Source organism: Rutilus rutilus, assembly GCF_951802725.1.
Source record: "Rutilus rutilus genome assembly, chromosome: 7".
NCBI lineage: Eukaryota > Metazoa > Chordata > Actinopteri > Cypriniformes > Leuciscidae > Rutilus > Rutilus rutilus.
In genome coordinates, this window is record NC_140221.1 from 15,854,062 (window position 1) to 15,870,810 (window position 16,749).

Genomic DNA, 16,749 nt, shown 5'->3' on the forward strand with positions numbered 1-16,749 from the left:
CTATGATTTGTACAACTTTTAGCTGCTTATATGTTTGTTTATTAGATTTGATATACACTACCTTTCAAAGGTTTGGGGTCAGTAAAATGTTTAAAATGTTTTGAAAGTAGTCTCTTATGCTCACCAAGACCAAAACGATCAAAATGTATTTGAACAACCGTTTTCTATCTTAATATATTTTAAAATGTAATTTATTCCTGTGATGTCAAGCTGAATTTTTAGCATAATTTCTCCAGTCTTTAGTGTCACATGACCCTTCAGAAATCAGTATGCTGATTTGCTGCTCAAGAAACAAAAACATAATTTATTCAAAATCTTTTGTAACATTATAAATGTCTCTACTATAGCCTTTGATCAATTTAATGCATCCTTGCTGAATACATTTCTTTTAAAAATATTACAGACACAAAACTTTTGAATGGTAATGCATGTAAATAATACAAACCCATTGACTTTGTCTTCACAGTGTCCATGGATACAGGGGTTGCTAAGGCATTCGTTGAGCTGTGATTGGCAGGTAGTGTCGTGATACCCCTCTCTGCACAGACATTTAAAGCCATTGACTCCATCAATGCAGGTTCCACCATTGTGACAGGGGTTGATGGCACATTCATCAATATTGATGTTACACATTTTCCCTAAAAAAAAGAAAGAATTATGAAAATGGTTAGTGTCACATGTCTTATGGTAGTCAAAATAACTTCTGAATCGACAGCATTCATTGGGCAATTCCTTGTTTTTCTTGAAATCCTAGGCTTAAGGTCCAGCTTTTAGACTCCACTTCAGGCAGCATCACTATTCACCGAACGCAATGCCCAGCATAAAGGCAGAGGTTTCATTTGTCACTTGTCTTTAAAGCAATGGCCAACTTCCCCCTTTTAAAAGATCGACTTTCACAAATCTTTTGCAAATCTTTTCTCCTTTCAAACTCCCAGATGTCCTGGAGATCTCTGGCTGAATGGGGGAGCGGGCTGGCTTGCGTGTTTGCTCGGCAGGCGGGGGATTGGGCGAGACTGTAAGCCAACACCGCGGCCCGGGCCGAGTGTCTGCTCGCTGGCCAGCTGTCTCTCCCCACCCTGCTTTGTTGCCTGTCTCACCTGTTGAACTCTTTGTTGACTCCCCATCTCTTCTACACTGATAAAGACCTGAGCTCAGTATACCACCTTGACTGCCTTTTCACCACATACTTTTCCAAAGCTCAAAAGACATAGTGGAGTATGTTTCATTTAAGTACCAACTTTGTCCCAGATTTTTCTACTAAAAGACAAAAATAAGACATTTGTTAACATGCAGTTTAGAGTTATGCAATGGATGTGGCTAGTATAGCTCAGTTAATTTAATATAGCTCAGGAAGAATTTGATGTTTGAGTTCATACTGAAATCTCTTTGGTATCTTGGCAAATCAGAGCACAGTTTGAGACATTGTTTAGACCTCTTATGAAATTCTAACCTCTATTTTCTAACCTCTGCTAGACTTCACACTAGACCATATATTCTCTCTCCAAAGCCCCGCCCTCTCAAGACATGTCAGCCAATCAGGTGTTAGCAAACCCAAAAATGATTGTCTGAAAAACTGTGCCTTTTTTTTTTTTTTTTGCTGTTTATAAAGTCTCAGGACACTTATTTTAGTGGCTTGATTTTTTCCCCCCGGAACCAGTTAAGCACAAACCCCACACGATTCTGAAGATTTCACTGGTCATGTTGATTGCTTACACAACACTGAAACAAATACTAACCCTTAACCCTATCCTTAACCTTAGTATAGTGTTGGTAGCACATCCTGATAGAGAGCATTACTGTGTGTCCCGGTCAGATACATCAGTGATATTTCTGAACTCTGACCTGAATCCATAAAGTATGAACTTTACTTGACAGGTGAATGAATGGTTGAATGAATGGTTGAGTTGACCATTTGCGCCAAACTGGTTTGGAAAAAGAAAGCATTTCAGTGATATCTGCCTGGTAATAGCAACAATTGATGTGCATTGCATAACATCATCTTTATTGCGTCTTTAATGCTGTCTACAAGAAAATTTCGAGATTTATCACCCCCATAATTTGTTTTTGCTTGTTTTTTCTCTCTCTCTGAGTAAGCAAAACATTAATGAGCTTTTTCCACATTGATCTCTTTCTTTAATTTTAAAGTAAAAGATCAACTGTGATTGTAATTGTTAGCTTTAATTATTTAAAAGTCATTTAACATTCATTATTTCCTCACCCTCATCGCTCAAACCGCATACATAGAACACACACACACACACAAGTCGTTGAACTCTTTTAGAGCTGCAGTTGAAGTGATGATTATCAATGAATCATATTCAGTTCAAATAATTTCAGTCTGTTTTCCACACTTGCCAACTTTTATAGCCCTTTTATATAGCCCTTTTATATTTTATAGTCCTTGACAGTCCTTATAAGCTTGACAGGCCATGGCCACTATCAACTATAGAAAAGATATTTGTGAAGATACTTTTCTGTGACAGCTTTCCTTCATGTTTCAAAGATAAATAACAGCAAGCATAAACAGATCAGAGTTCTTACTAGTTTTATATTTCAGCACGGTTGCCGTTTATTGGTGTATTAAGCACATGATCTGAGACCACTTACCAGTGTATCCTGGTTCACAGGCACAATCGTAACCATTTATCTTGTCAATGCACCTTCCATAATCGCAGGGATTGCTCTGACAGTCATCTAGGTTAACCTCGCAGTTAGCACCTGTTAAAACACAACAGAATTAAAGTAAATGACCAAAAGAGCTTTTGACAGGTAGGAATTTACTCATTTTTGGTCGTTCCAGTAAAAGTGGTACCTGCGGTTCCTTTCGGGCAGATGCATAAGTAGGCATTCTCACGATCCTGGCAGGTGCCTCCATTTTGGCACGGCTGACTGAGACACTCATTAATGTTGATCTCACACAGACGACCCGTGAAACCTGCACGGCAGGAACAGGTGAAGGATGCCAGGCCGTCTTTACAGGTGCCATAGTGACATGGGTTGGATAGACACTCATCTACATCTGTCTCACAGTGCTGCCCTGTGTAACCTAAAAAGAAAACAGATTAATTTATTATATTTATTATGACAGAATTTTCTCACATTCTGGCCATAAAATGTACATGTTTTTCCACACTTTCAGAAAAAAGATACAAAAGCTGTCACTGGGCCGGTACCTTTTTAAAAGGTACATCTATGTACCTTATATAAACTTAAAATGTGCATATTAGTACATTTTTGTACACAGTGACATCTTTTGTACATTTTGTACTGAGTGCATGACTTTTAGAGCAATTTATAGCCAAATAAATATTTGTATTTACGTGTACTTTCAGTGTATTTACCTAAGAAAATACTGGGTAATATAAGGTAACTCAAATCTTTATATTTGAAAACCGATAACTGATATATTGGCCAATAAATCTAAATCCAAATTTTTATATAATTTTTGAGAGCCTGATTACAAAAATAACGATAACATTAAAAATGAACATATCGGCCGATACCGATACGGTGGCCGATATATCGTACATCCCTAAATACAACGTTATGTTGTTTTATGTATTTAAATTTTTTTCATTACTTTTTCAGGCTTTAAAAAACTGAAACAAGCAGACAGTGTCTTCATACCTTCAGTGCACTGGCAGGTGTACATGTTGGGCCCATCAATACACTTGGCCCCATTTTTACAGGGGGTGCTAGCACACTCATCGATGTCGAACTGGCATTGGCTACCCGAGAATCCTGAGAGGGAGGCAAGAGGAAAGAGTTGTGGGTCATTACAATCATTCCTCTGGTTTGCACTCACTTCATTCCTCCACACTCGCCTATACAACTAAGCCAGTGTTCATTAATACACGGCAGCAAGCTTTACCCCTCTCTCTCTTTCTCTCATGTTTTCAAGCTGCTTTTCAACAAACCATCACGGTGAGAGGGGGAGAAGGGGGTAAAATGGCGGTAAAAACCTTCCAAGGCCTCCTGACCAAGGGCACCAGACAAAGAGGAACTGTCTATTCAGTGGAACGCCAAGCCATGCCGGTTGCCTCCTTTGTCCCGTAGAAGTTTTCCATCACAATGTGCATTCTCCCATCCAGCCTTTGCCCCCCTCTCTGAATCTGTCTCACCAAAAGAGCCCCACGCAACCCCTGACCTAATGCTATTCAGCAACCCTGCCGCTCAGGAACCCCCAACATTTGTGCTTTCTCCCTCAGTTATTTTAATCCCTCGCTAAAGACGTCTGCTGTTCAAATATACAGTCTGAACACATTAAGGGCTACAAATCCATCAGTGCAGAGACTTATGGGACACAGTTGGAGACTAAAGTTCTTCAACAATCTTTTCTTTTCTTTTTTTTTTAAGAAAGTTGTTGCTATGGAGTTCTTAAGGTGTTTGGTAAATCTAATGGATTTTTCTGGGTTGTTTATTGTATGCCTGGTTAAAATCGCAAGCCTGATTCACTCTGATCACATTTAGAAATGTAATTACACATCTTGTTTAATAGTGATAATCCTGATAACAAATTCTTAACTTGCTCATGCCATTCCCAGAGACCCCCTGGTATCTGTAATCAAGTTCTGTCTCAAGAATCTTCAGAAAAACTGGAATTTCTTCTGAGCTGCTAAAATGCCACATTACAAAAAGCGCCCATTGTAGTTGCTATGGATTCAGTGTGTAAACTACTGAAAAGAATCCCTGCGCCGCATGCTGAAAAGGAGCTCTGATTTCCATCTGAAACAGTGAAGAGGCCTAGCTTCCACTTCTTCAGCTTACCGCCTTCCAAACTCCTCTACACCCCTCTATAGTCCCCGTAGGCCCCTTTCCTTACACAACCTCATCATGCCTAATATTGTACCTCCGCTCTACCCCTTTTTATTTATGCATGATTTCCTCTGCATCCTAAATGTGTCGTTCTCCTACAAGAAGAGCCTTTTTCATAAACCTACATTTTCAACTAAATTATTTTCGCATCATTGGAGCTGGACAAAGTATCAAAGTAGAGTAGAATGATAAAAAAAGTTATATATCTACTGTGAAAAACATTCAAAACATTTTAATATGTAGTCATTAAATAATTAATTGAAAGAAAACATTCAAATATTTAGAATTTCTAAATTAATGAAATTAAAAACAAAATTTCTCAGTTTAATAAAGATTTTAAACATATTTTTAGTTTTTTTATTTAAAATTAAATATAAAAATATAAAATGTATATAATATTTATATTAAAATGTTTATATAATGTTTATATAACAAATAAGTGTTCTTATTTCAGAACAATTCAAATTTAATACACTGACAGACTTATGAACACAATAAATGCCATAAGTAGATTTTTGCAATGCACAAATGAAATGCAGTACTGTGCAAAAGTCTTAGGCATGTTAGTATTTTCACCCAAAAAAATAAAAAAAATAAAGGTTTTAAGCAAGTTATTTATATCTTTTGCTGTAGTGTATCAGTAGGAAATATCAGTTTACATTTCCAAACATTCCTTTTGCCATTAATTGTAAAATTAGTGAAAAAAGTGAAAATACTAATACCTAAGACTTTTGCACAGTATTGTACATCAACTTATTCAAGAAGTCTAAAAATTCTAACTTTCCAAAAGCTTTCATATGGATTATTCGGAACATTTTAGCCCTGGCTGTGTAAGCCTGCCTCAGGGCAGGGATTAGTGTTCTCCTCTCTGTTCTGTCCTGGGAGGTGATTGACCCCTGTATGCTCACCTGTGGGGCATTCGCATTGGTAGTTGTTGATCTTGTCGATGCACTTCCCATTGTTGAGGCAGGGCATGCTGGAGCACTCATCAGTATTGATCTGGCAGAAGACTCCCTCGTACCCTGCCAATTAGCATAGGGGAATTAGCTCCAGATTTAGCAAGAGAATTCAGCCTGCCTTAGCGATGCTATTAGTGTTTCTTTTGTCTATAATAAACACAATATATCAGCTTTATGTAGACAGGCATCAGTATAATTAGAGCTACAGCCAAAAAAAAAGCTATTTATTGGATCACAGGTTGGTCATGTGAGGTAATGACATCACCAGTATGAGGTAATATATAGTGAGCATTTAGATATAGACTGTGTCCAAAAACCAAATGCAGCAGATTTTTTGGATTACCTGGCATACAGATGCAATGGAAGCCTCCAATTTGATCCAAACAGGTAGCATCATTCTGGCATGGGTTGGACATGCACTCATTTATGTCCAGTTCACATCGAGCACCCACATATCCCTGCAGACATTTACACTGGAAGGAACCTTTTGTGTTTATACACTTTCCAGCATGTTCACAAGGGTTTGCACCTAAAAAAGAGACACAAAACGATTTTTATTTAATCCATCATTCCATCACTAACACATTCAGGTTGGCAGGGTGTTTTAAGTGGTTGCTAGGGTGTTCTGGGTGGTTGCTGTGTTGTTCAAATGTTCATTTTATTCAGGTGTTTTTTTTTAAAGAAGCCATTACTCACCCAGTGAGCATTCATCAACGTCTTGGTCACAGGCTGGGCCAACATAACCCAGAGGACAGGTACAGATGGCCTTGCCGTTGACTGGGTTGGTGTCACAGTTTGAGCCTTTCTGACATGGGTTACTAATGCAAGCATCATCCAGGTGACACAGCAGACCTAAGACATTGATACACACAATAAAAATTAGCTTGTACAGAAATTTATGACAATAAAAATGAGTGAATGTCTCCTATTTAAACAGCATGGCAGGTTTTAAAGACCTCATGAAATCGAAACAAATGTTGGTTACACTTTATTTTAAGGTGTCCGTGTTACAGTGTAATTACATTGAGTAACAATAATTAACTACATGTACTGACTATAGGGTTATGTTCGGGGCTTGACATTAACTTTTTTGCTCCCCAGCCACAATTTTGCTTTCACTGGCCACAATTTTGACATCAATACCATTGTGAAAAACTGTCATATAGATATTTTTTTATATTATCTCATAATTTGGCAGCAGGTATATTAGGCTGCTGTCACTTTAAGACCTGACGCACAGATCCATTATACTGTTACACATGCATTTTCTTTCTCAACTATAACTGACTGTGTTTACATGAATACTCGCCAAAACCAGCATTTTTTTTTTTACATTATTTTGTGTGTTTTTGTCTGTTTAAGTGCAATAAGCAGTGAAAAAGAACTCAATTTAGTACTGAGAGACGGCTTTATGTGTGTGAACTTTGGGTGTGAGCACAAAAGCTGAAGGAATGAGTAAAATTATGCAAAATATGCACAATCCTATGCCGGGGCAATTCATTCAAAGCAAATGAGATGAGTGAGAGAGGGGAGGCAGGTTTGTGTGTCAACTCGCTGTCAGAGAGATGAGAAAGCACAGCTTGTATCATGTATCAATTCTGTGGAAAATTTGTATTGGAAGCATTTCAGATATTTTGGTATCGATATTTATCGAAAAATCTATATTTTTGACTACACTAAATTGCACTTAGTTTATTATTTCAGATGATTTTTAAAAGACTACAATTGAAACATGCATATATTATATATATAATTCAACCTGCCAAATTGGCTAGTAGGAGTGACTGCGTTACATGCCACTGCTGAAATCCACACGCATAATACCAAACCCTGATTAGGTGTGGTTTAGGTTAGTTGCATGCAATTATGCACAATTTATAGTATTTACTATAGCAACTACATGTAAGATGTGTAACAAGAACACTGTAAAATAAAGTGTTACACATAATGTCATGACACTTAATCCATGGCTATTAGCTTTACATCATCTATGTGCAAGTGTACATACAATAAGAACTAAATTCATTTTAGCAGATTAAAAAAGCAAATTGATATGTCCCATCTTAACTTCTTTTTCAATAGAAAATAAGTAAAATAAGTGGTCCAAAAAAAAAATAGGGTCTTTAAATTATCTTCAGTGGTTTTGCTCAAAGCTCTCATAAAGCTAATGCTCCAATAAAAGAAATGAGTGCCTCAAACCAAGATTCAGTTACATGTGAAAAAACTATGCACACCTGTGCGCCCGTGAGGACATTCACAGAGGAAGGAGGCCACCCGATCATGACATGTGGCTCCTGCGTGGCAGGCAGCATCTGCGCAGTCATCGATGTTCTCGCTGCAGTCATCCCCTGTCCAGCCGTTCACACACACACAGTTGTATCCACCCTGCGTGTTCAAGCATGTACCACCATTCTGGCAGGAATTGGGCATCAGATCGCACTCGTTGACATCTTCGGTACAGAACTGACCTGAGGAATTAATGTACAAATATATATAGCTGTTAATTTCACTGCAAAATACAGCATGTACCTTTCTAAACAGAGATAGGGTTTGAGTAGGCAGTTGGTACCTGTCCACTCTGGCTTGCATTGGCAATTGTAGGTGTTCACTCCATCCACACACGTCCCTCCGTTAAGGCAGCGATGGTCTGGACAGTCATCAATGTTCTCCTCGCAGTTCTGACCACTAAAGCCTGGAAAGGAAGAAGCGATTTCATCAAAAATTTTCTTAAAAATCTAGTTTCAAAAGCCAGAAGCAACAAGATTGTTTACATGCCCTTATCAGGCACTGGACATATTTTTGAGCAGCAAATCAGCATATTAGAAAGATTTCAGAAGGATCATGTGACACTGAAGACTGGAGTAATGATGCTGAAAATTCAGCTTCGCATCACAGGAATGAATTACATTTTTAAAATACATCGTAATAGAAAACAGTGGTGACACTTTATTTTGCAGTGTCCTTGTTCCATGTACTTACAGTAGTAATAACTGTAAATTATGAATAATTACATTCAACTAACCCTAAACAAAACCCTAATCCTAACTCTATAGTAAGCACATTTTAATAATATTACTCAATACTTAAATGTACAATTATATTGTAACAAGGGCACCTAAAAATCAAGTGTAACCAAAACAGCAATAATATTTTACAATATTATTGTTTTTACAATATTACTGTTTTTTGATCAAATAAATTCAGCCTTGCTGAGCATAAGAGACTTCTTTCAAAAACATACAAAAATCTTACCAAACACAAAGTTTTGAATGATAGAGTACCTATACAATTCCAGAACTGAATTTTTTTGAATGTCAGAGATTTTTGCTGTTCACAGTATCATCCAAAACACATGACCATAGCCTGTAACTTTCGAGCAGGGTGAATTAAAAAATCAGCACTAAACACATAACCCATAAATTCAAATATACTAGAAATGGATAAATATTTGAGCAACTGTTTGCTGACAGAATTCATGTCGCCTTGCAAAGAACTAAATATTTATATCAGATTGCACAGCACCGATCCTTTAACACAAACATGAAAATTTGATTGTTTCCCAGTATAAACAGAGGGATAAAATGTTGTGAAACTCCCTATTACATTCGAAAACAGTCGTTACTGTTGTTGCGGTCAACAAGTCTTCCTTTTCTGAGACGGCTGGCAGTACCAGGGCTCTGTTAGAGGCACCAACGACAACGACTTAACTGACTCTAACCACAATTTCCTACGATTTAACGCCAAAAAGTTCAGTTAGGATATATTTAATAACTGATCACATTATATAAAATTAATTCCTTTTTCAAAACCCATGAATGCATGGAATAAAAAAGAGTGAGAAATGACTTTGGTGGTGTTTCCTCACAGCTGAGGTTTAGGTTATGTTTGTCTGACATGATAAGAGTTCCATTCAGGTTCAAAGTAGTGACAGGAGACAAGCACACACACACACACACACACACACACACACACACACACACACACACCCACACCCACACCCACCCACACACACACACACACACACACACACTCATTCTCCCAACGCTGACTCTAGCCTAGGGACACCAGCATAAGGATGTTGTCGTTCAGACATTTCCTCACGATAAGCGCAAATATTTTCCTGCCGGCCTGTTCACACACACACACACACACACACACACACACACACACACACACACACACACACACACACACACACACACACACACATACACAGAGCTGCAGTGGAAGTGCAGATACTATGACTAGACTGGGTTTAAATGAGGCTGAGAGAAGGGCATGCTGGAAAACGTAGCCTATCTCATGTTCCAAAGTTGTGGGAAACACTGATACTGCGTTGTTATTGCAAACTCACTGAGCTCATCTAAAATCTCTACCTTCAGTGTTGACCCGGACAGAAGGCCGATATCATTTGTCTTGCCACTGGAACTGATGTCGTCAACAGGACACTTGTGAGTCAAAATAAGCAGAGTGGATTTCCTCTGAGTGATCAAAGTTTAGAGGCTGCCTTGATTCGTCATTTAATGAACTCATTTGTTATGTATCTGATGTCAGTTAAAGCCTTCATTGTTATTAAAAAGATTCAAGATTCAAGCTATATACCCCATAATCATGAGGGGTGTTTAAGACACCGTGGCTTTGAATTGTTAGCATGGTAAACAGCTGTTAAGCCAGGAAAGGGTATATGCTAGAACAAGTCTGCTAAATACATAATCACGTAAGTATTAGACCCAGGCAATATATCAAATATTCACAATATATTCATGGTGATTCAGCTGGCCACATAAAATAAGGCAACACTGTGAATATTGCAATTATTTTAAAGCTTTTTATTTTGACCAATAAGTTTCCATGTCATGTGGCTTTGTGTTGTCACTACTTTCTGTCACGAAGCCAAACTGCATTGTAACTGTATTTTTTATTTACATATTTTTTTATATTCATTTAATAATATTATTATTTATTTTTAAATTATGTGTTTGTGTTTTGATATACTATTCAGTTGATTCATTTATTTATTTTGTAGGGATGCACCAATATGAACGTTGTGGCTGATACCAATAATTCTTTATATTTAAAAGCTGATAACCGATATATTGGCTGTGAAATCTAAATCCAAATCCAAAAGAAATAATCTTTATTTATCGGCTGTAATATATCGACCAAATTTTCTTATCAGGCCAATAACGATGACAATAACAATATTTTACTGCTATATTGTATGTAATTGGTAGAGGTTTTGTTAATTGGGGTAATAATATTTAGGAATTTCAATTTGAAATAGATTTACTGTACTTTATACCTTTAATTAAATGATTCCAGAGAAAGTACATAAACATTGAGAAAAAGAATATCATCAAAAGAAAGATGGACTCTTATTATGTTAGTCAGAAAGGAACCTGAACTAGTTCCTTTGCTTTACCAGTTTGGGTGAAGCATATGTAGCATGATTAGTTCAATGCTATCACTTGTAACTAATGGTAATGGTTATGAAAGAATTAAGGATGCCTACCTGGCAAACAGGAGCACTCGTAGCTCGTCTCTCCCTTCTGTACGCAGGTGCCCCCGTGGTAGCATGGAGAGGGGTTACATGGCTGATAGAGGGTCTCGCAGTGTTTCCCGGTGTACTCCGCAGGGCAGTTGCAGCGATACGTGCCCACCTCGTTCTCACACACGCCACCGTTCTTGCAAGGAGAGGGACTCTGAGCGCACTCATTGACGTCTTGTTTGCAGGTTTGGCCTGAGAAGAAGGGTGTGCAGTGGCAGAGGTAGTCAAAATCAAAGGGACTACACTGACCGCCGTTGGCACAAGGATTTGAGGCACAAGGATCAGCTTGCTGGCAGTTTTTACCTAGTGAATAAGAGCGTTTTAAGGTCAGACTATGCTCTGCACTATCTGGCTTTGAGATTTAAGTTCATACTTCACAAATGCCTCATTTAAAACTGGATTGTGGTCTTACCTGACCAGCCTGGTGGGCATTTACACTTGTAATTGTAGATGCTGGTGAGTTCACACGTGCCTCCGTTTCGGCATGGGGCGCTAAGGCACACGTTATTGGTGGGAGTGAGGCACAGTCGGTCCGTGTAGCCCAAGCTGCAGTTGCAGACAAAGTCCACCTTGTTGGCAGAAGTAATCAAATGGCACACGCCGCCATTTCTGCATGGGGAGAGGAAGCAAGGGTTGCGTAACTGGCACCCTGAGCCAGCATAAGGATCGGGACACCTGGAGAGTGGAAAGCAACCATAATTAATTAACAAATAGTTTAAACTGAATTCAGTATATGATTTGAGCTTTGTAGTCATAACTTTAGCCATAACATTGGCTTTAGCCTAGTACGGCATAAAGTGTCAGTGTAAATTGAGGTAACTGGGCTGTATTGCAAATCCTTTTAGACTACTAGACTTTTTTTTGGTGGTTTTATATGGAAATTACCAAACATTAAATGTCTTACAGTTTGGAGTAAAAAAAGACTGTATTGAGAAATAATATTGAGAGGACTGGACATTAGTAGGTCTCTTAAATCAACTGATTCAATGATGTGAAACCACAACATTTGTAACTTTTACAGGTTTTACAAAGTATCTTTTAACAAATCCCAACCAGTAATGTCACTGCGTCTAAATTGTCGAGATGTTCATACAAATGGAAAAATAACTTTTTATTGGAATCATTCTACAAACAGCTTCCAACTAGTTGCATAGTAAGCTAGGATAGCATTTTAACGTCAAAACTATTACACAAAACAGCTTTAAGGGGCCATTTAAACAGAGTATATCTTTGCGTTTAAAAACTTGAAACGCAGGGTGGTGGAATGGAAAAAACGCAAGAACTAAAGAGGTGTTTTTAAAAGCTGAACTTTGAGTGCAACAGTCAAACACATACATCTAGTGCATGTTTATATATAAAAACAATGGAAAAGAACCACAGAAGTTTCGCTTGCTTTTATTCACTTAGTCCACCACTGAACTGTCATATAATTACTGGTGTGGAATTGGAAATATTAGGTAAAAAAAATGAGACAATGTTGAATATTTAATTGTGTCTTGCTCATTCCTGCTGCAGTTATTTTCACTTATTTAGATCACTTTTTCCATCACCTAAAGCTCACCTAAAGATGATCTATAAAAATGTTAATAATTTAAGTTTAAAAATTTATCATTTTGATTCTGTACATTATAATGTCATGGTGCCTAAATTCACTTGTAGTTGTAGCACTAATATTGATGTTAATTTGTAAATAATTTAGAAAAAAATATTTTTAATAATGGCCATCTATCGGTTATCTTCTGTATTGGCCAGAATTTTAGTTTTGTGCATCGTTACATATAATGTATGCTTGAGAAATGCATAACAGTATACAGCAGCAAAACACAACAGCAACAAAAGTGTAAGAAGTACATTTTTATTGTATTGAAGTGAGAAATGAATTCAGATCAAATATCTGACTGTTTTAAAGTATAAGAAAGGAAAATGATAGTGCTTTTCTGAATGTTTAAAGTTCTAATCCTTCAAAAGGTTCAAGTCTAATCCTGTTTCAAATGGATTTATGAAAGTCAGCCATCCATCAGCGGCTCTTAGGGAGAAAATCGAGCACCTCAGCCTTTCTGAATGAATCTGAATTCATTCACTCCAAAGACAAGGCAGTGTCTATACAAGGGTCTTTGAACCCAGGGCTAACATTATCAGGACTTCAAAGCTGTCTTCCTCCACCTCAATGCCTGCTATTCTTCTACAGTAGAGACTCTCCACAGCATCAATCAGGGCCTTGGGAATACGGAGACGGCACAGCGAAAACTTTGTAAAAGAGCCGTACAGACTTCATAACAGGTTTTTCCTGGGTTGGCTTGAAAGTAATCTTTTGCCGATTTTACTCAGCGACAAAAAAGGGGCCCTCCCTCGAAAATGACTATGTTGAAATAACCTTTTGCAAAAAGCTAAAGCCATCCAGAGCCTCTGGAATACCTATGCCATGTTTTTGGCCTCGGGGGGCAGCCGGAATATCTCAACACATTCCCAATGCACTGTTCTCTGATCCAAACAGGGCCCCCCTCAGTGGGGTGAGTGTTTTTACTGTGTCTCTCCCAGGATTAGGATGGCCAATAACTTCAACCAAGAAAAGAAAACACAGGGGACTGAGAACCAGGCACGACAAAACCATTAAGTGCGCTGTGGGAACTGCACTGCTGCCCACAATGCTACCTTTCCTCTCATTGTCCCACGGCCACTCTGGCACATTTCTGGAGGTTTGTTTAGGTTTTTGCGATATTACACAAACAACACAAACATCTTATACATAATCAGCACAACAACAAACTCTCTAAAGTTACATAAGTGTTATAAATCCTGACGTCGTAAAAGTTCCTTAGTAGAGAATTGGTTTCTAGTCTGTGAAACAGGCAGAAATAATCATGAATTCAAATCCAATTATATGTTAAGGGTAATATCATACATTTTTATTCTGTTTACTACAGTCCATTTATTAGGTTTTATGACCATTTTCCACCCTCTCTCTGACCCTGAGAATTAAACGGTCTGTATTTTGCTGCTGTGCCCTTAAAGTTGTGATAAAATATGGAAGTAGCGACAGATCTTTTCTTCCATATCCGACATTCTCTTGCATATAACCATCAAAAAAGAACTTGATTATAATCATTGGTTGTTGTTTAGATGAAGGCAGATGTGAATGTGAGCTTGTAGTTGATTGTAGGAAAGGACTAAATGATTGGAGAAGTCCTGCATACGTCACTAGTTTGTTGGTTCACCGAAAGAGAGTTAAGATTAACATTTTGATAAAAATAAATAAAAAATGAAACATGCATGCATGGATGGATGAATTGTTCACAATAAGATCAATAAGATGTGCTTATAAAATATAGGTGCTAAATAGATAAGAACAGCAAAATATTTGACAGAATTAATTAGGACTATGGGGGGGGGGGGGGGGGTCAAGCTTAGATGTCAGCTTGGTTTCAAGTAGCATTTTCAAAGTTACAGTATGTTTTCATAGCTTATCAAGCTCTTGTATTACAAAAAAAATGATAACAGCTTTTTTTCAACAAGAATTGAGATCTAATACAGAAAAATTAGGCTGATTTAACCCAGACAACACATCGCTGTGTGCAGTTATGATCTGTACTGAGCTGGAATAATGCAATGAGGGCCTGTGTCGGCCTTCCAAAAAGGCCTCAGGGAGCAGGTGCGCATGCTAATGAGGGAGCGGCAGCTGCTGGTCACAGCGCACCCGACTCCCTGCTCATAAACTCCCCCCACACTTTCCCAAAGAGAATAAGAGGGCCGAGGCAGCAGGCAGTTGAATGGTTTGCCCACCACAGAGCAGAGCAGACAGGCTCCATGAGAAGGCCCATTGTTCCTGCCGCCATTCACAGTGGAGCTGACCGCAGTCTGGGTGCCTCTAACCCCTCTGAGTGAGCATTCAGCTGTTAAACCTCCTCTTCTTTCCCCTCCCTTCCATTCCATCCCAATCCTTCGGTCACCTCTCTATTCCTCTTGTTCTAATCATGGCCTCCCTTTTTAATCTCCCAGCCTCCTCTTCACTTCCTTCCTACTTGGCTGGACTAGAGCTGTAGTCGCACTTCTCCACGTATGCCTTTCACAACCTTCTGCCTTCTCCTTATCTTCAGCAGTTCCTGGTATATCTGGATGATGAGGTCATTACTGAATCACACGCCTCAGCACTGGGCTAAATGTTACTAAGGTTACTAAGCTTGATGTGTTGTTCAATGGCCAGTGTCAATATATATTTGCATACTACTACATGAAGATAATTATTGGTATCGGCCAGAATTTAAATATCGGTGTATCCCTAATATTTACTCAAAATTAAATAAAAAATATTTGAAAAAAGAAAATGTGTTTTATCCACTTACAAAGTTATTAGTAGATATTGACACTGACAAAAGTGGTTACTATCACATAACAGTTAACCATCTGATACTGGTAAGTTCAAAATGACCAACTACTGTCAAATTATTTGGGATGGACGATATAACAACCTGTAATTATTTATTGCATGAAATAATTTGATGCAGTAGAGGAACTTGATTTGTACATTGCCTAGAGAAAGTGTGAGTTGCGGCCATGCTAAAGTCACTTCCATGTTGCTAGGGTGTTGTTGGTGGTTGCCGGGGCAATGTTTGAGTGTTTTTAGTGTGTTGCTATGCTGTTACTAGGTTGTTTTTTTCTGTTTAATCATGTTTGACAAAAATCATCAATTATAATAGCCACACTATTGAAGGTGTTCAGACAGGAGTTGTTGATGCTTGCCTTAAATATAGTAATTATTACTAACAAGTATGGTAATAAATCATCCTTAGCACTGAATTATAAATCCTTAGCAAATACAATATTATCTGTTGTGTGGAATGAAGACAACTCTCCTAGTACACATCAGTCTGGTACCAGCTCACTAAAATCCCAAATTCTTTTCTTCTTCAGTTTAATTTCCCAAAACAAGTCTAGTAGGATTCCATGATGGATAGACCTTTGACCCCACAAGCTTTCTGAAAGAAAGAATATGAACCTGGTTTAAAGGATTTTTGCATTGCCTGAGGGGAGGAGTCTGTGGCCTTGCTGGAATGTAACCGTTTACATTAGAAATTCACCCCATTCTGTGTCCCCATCCCTGACAGCACTCCTCAATGGAGAGTCCTGGCAGCCGCACTTAACGGCACCCTGCGGAAAATCACACCACCTTTGAAAGTCTACTAGACCTGCCCGTCCTGGCAAACAGTCCTGCTTCTGAAGGGGGTAAATACATAGGGCACTTAGTCAGCGCTGGCTCCTGCTAGTAAAGCACACATTAGGGAATTAAGGGGAATACACTGAGGACCTCAGTAGGAAACCCAGCCAGTTTGCTCTTTAACTTGGCAAATGCTTGTCACATTAGCAATCAAGCTACTTAAAGTGGCATAAGGCCACAAAAGAGTAGCCTACTAAGATAAATACATTAAAGAG

General features: G+C 38.3%; 1 protein-coding gene across 2 annotated transcripts in view; it reads right to left on the reverse strand.

The window, feature by feature from the left end:
* Window positions 1–16,749, reverse strand: part of notch1b (notch receptor 1b) — a 46,347-nt gene that overhangs the window by 20,823 nt on the left and 8,775 nt on the right. The window contains exons 3-13 of one of the 2 annotated variants that reach the window (XM_084414039.1): window positions 11,735–11,997; window positions 11,287–11,625; window positions 8,344–8,466; window positions 8,009–8,242; window positions 6,471–6,626; window positions 6,118–6,303; window positions 5,724–5,837; window positions 3,628–3,741; window positions 2,813–3,046; window positions 2,608–2,718; window positions 446–638 (exon numbers count right to left, since the gene is read on the reverse strand). In XM_084414039.1, the coding sequence (XP_084270165.1) occupies window positions 446–638; window positions 2,608–2,718; window positions 2,813–3,046; window positions 3,628–3,741; window positions 5,724–5,837; window positions 6,118–6,303; window positions 6,471–6,626; window positions 8,009–8,242; window positions 8,344–8,466; window positions 11,287–11,625; window positions 11,735–11,997 (2,067 nt within the window). The remainder of the gene's footprint in view (window positions 1–445; window positions 639–2,607; window positions 2,719–2,812; window positions 3,047–3,627; window positions 3,742–5,723; window positions 5,838–6,117; window positions 6,304–6,470; window positions 6,627–8,008; window positions 8,243–8,343; window positions 8,467–11,286; window positions 11,626–11,734; window positions 11,998–16,749) is intronic. The other variant, XM_084414040.1, reaches the window with a different exon arrangement.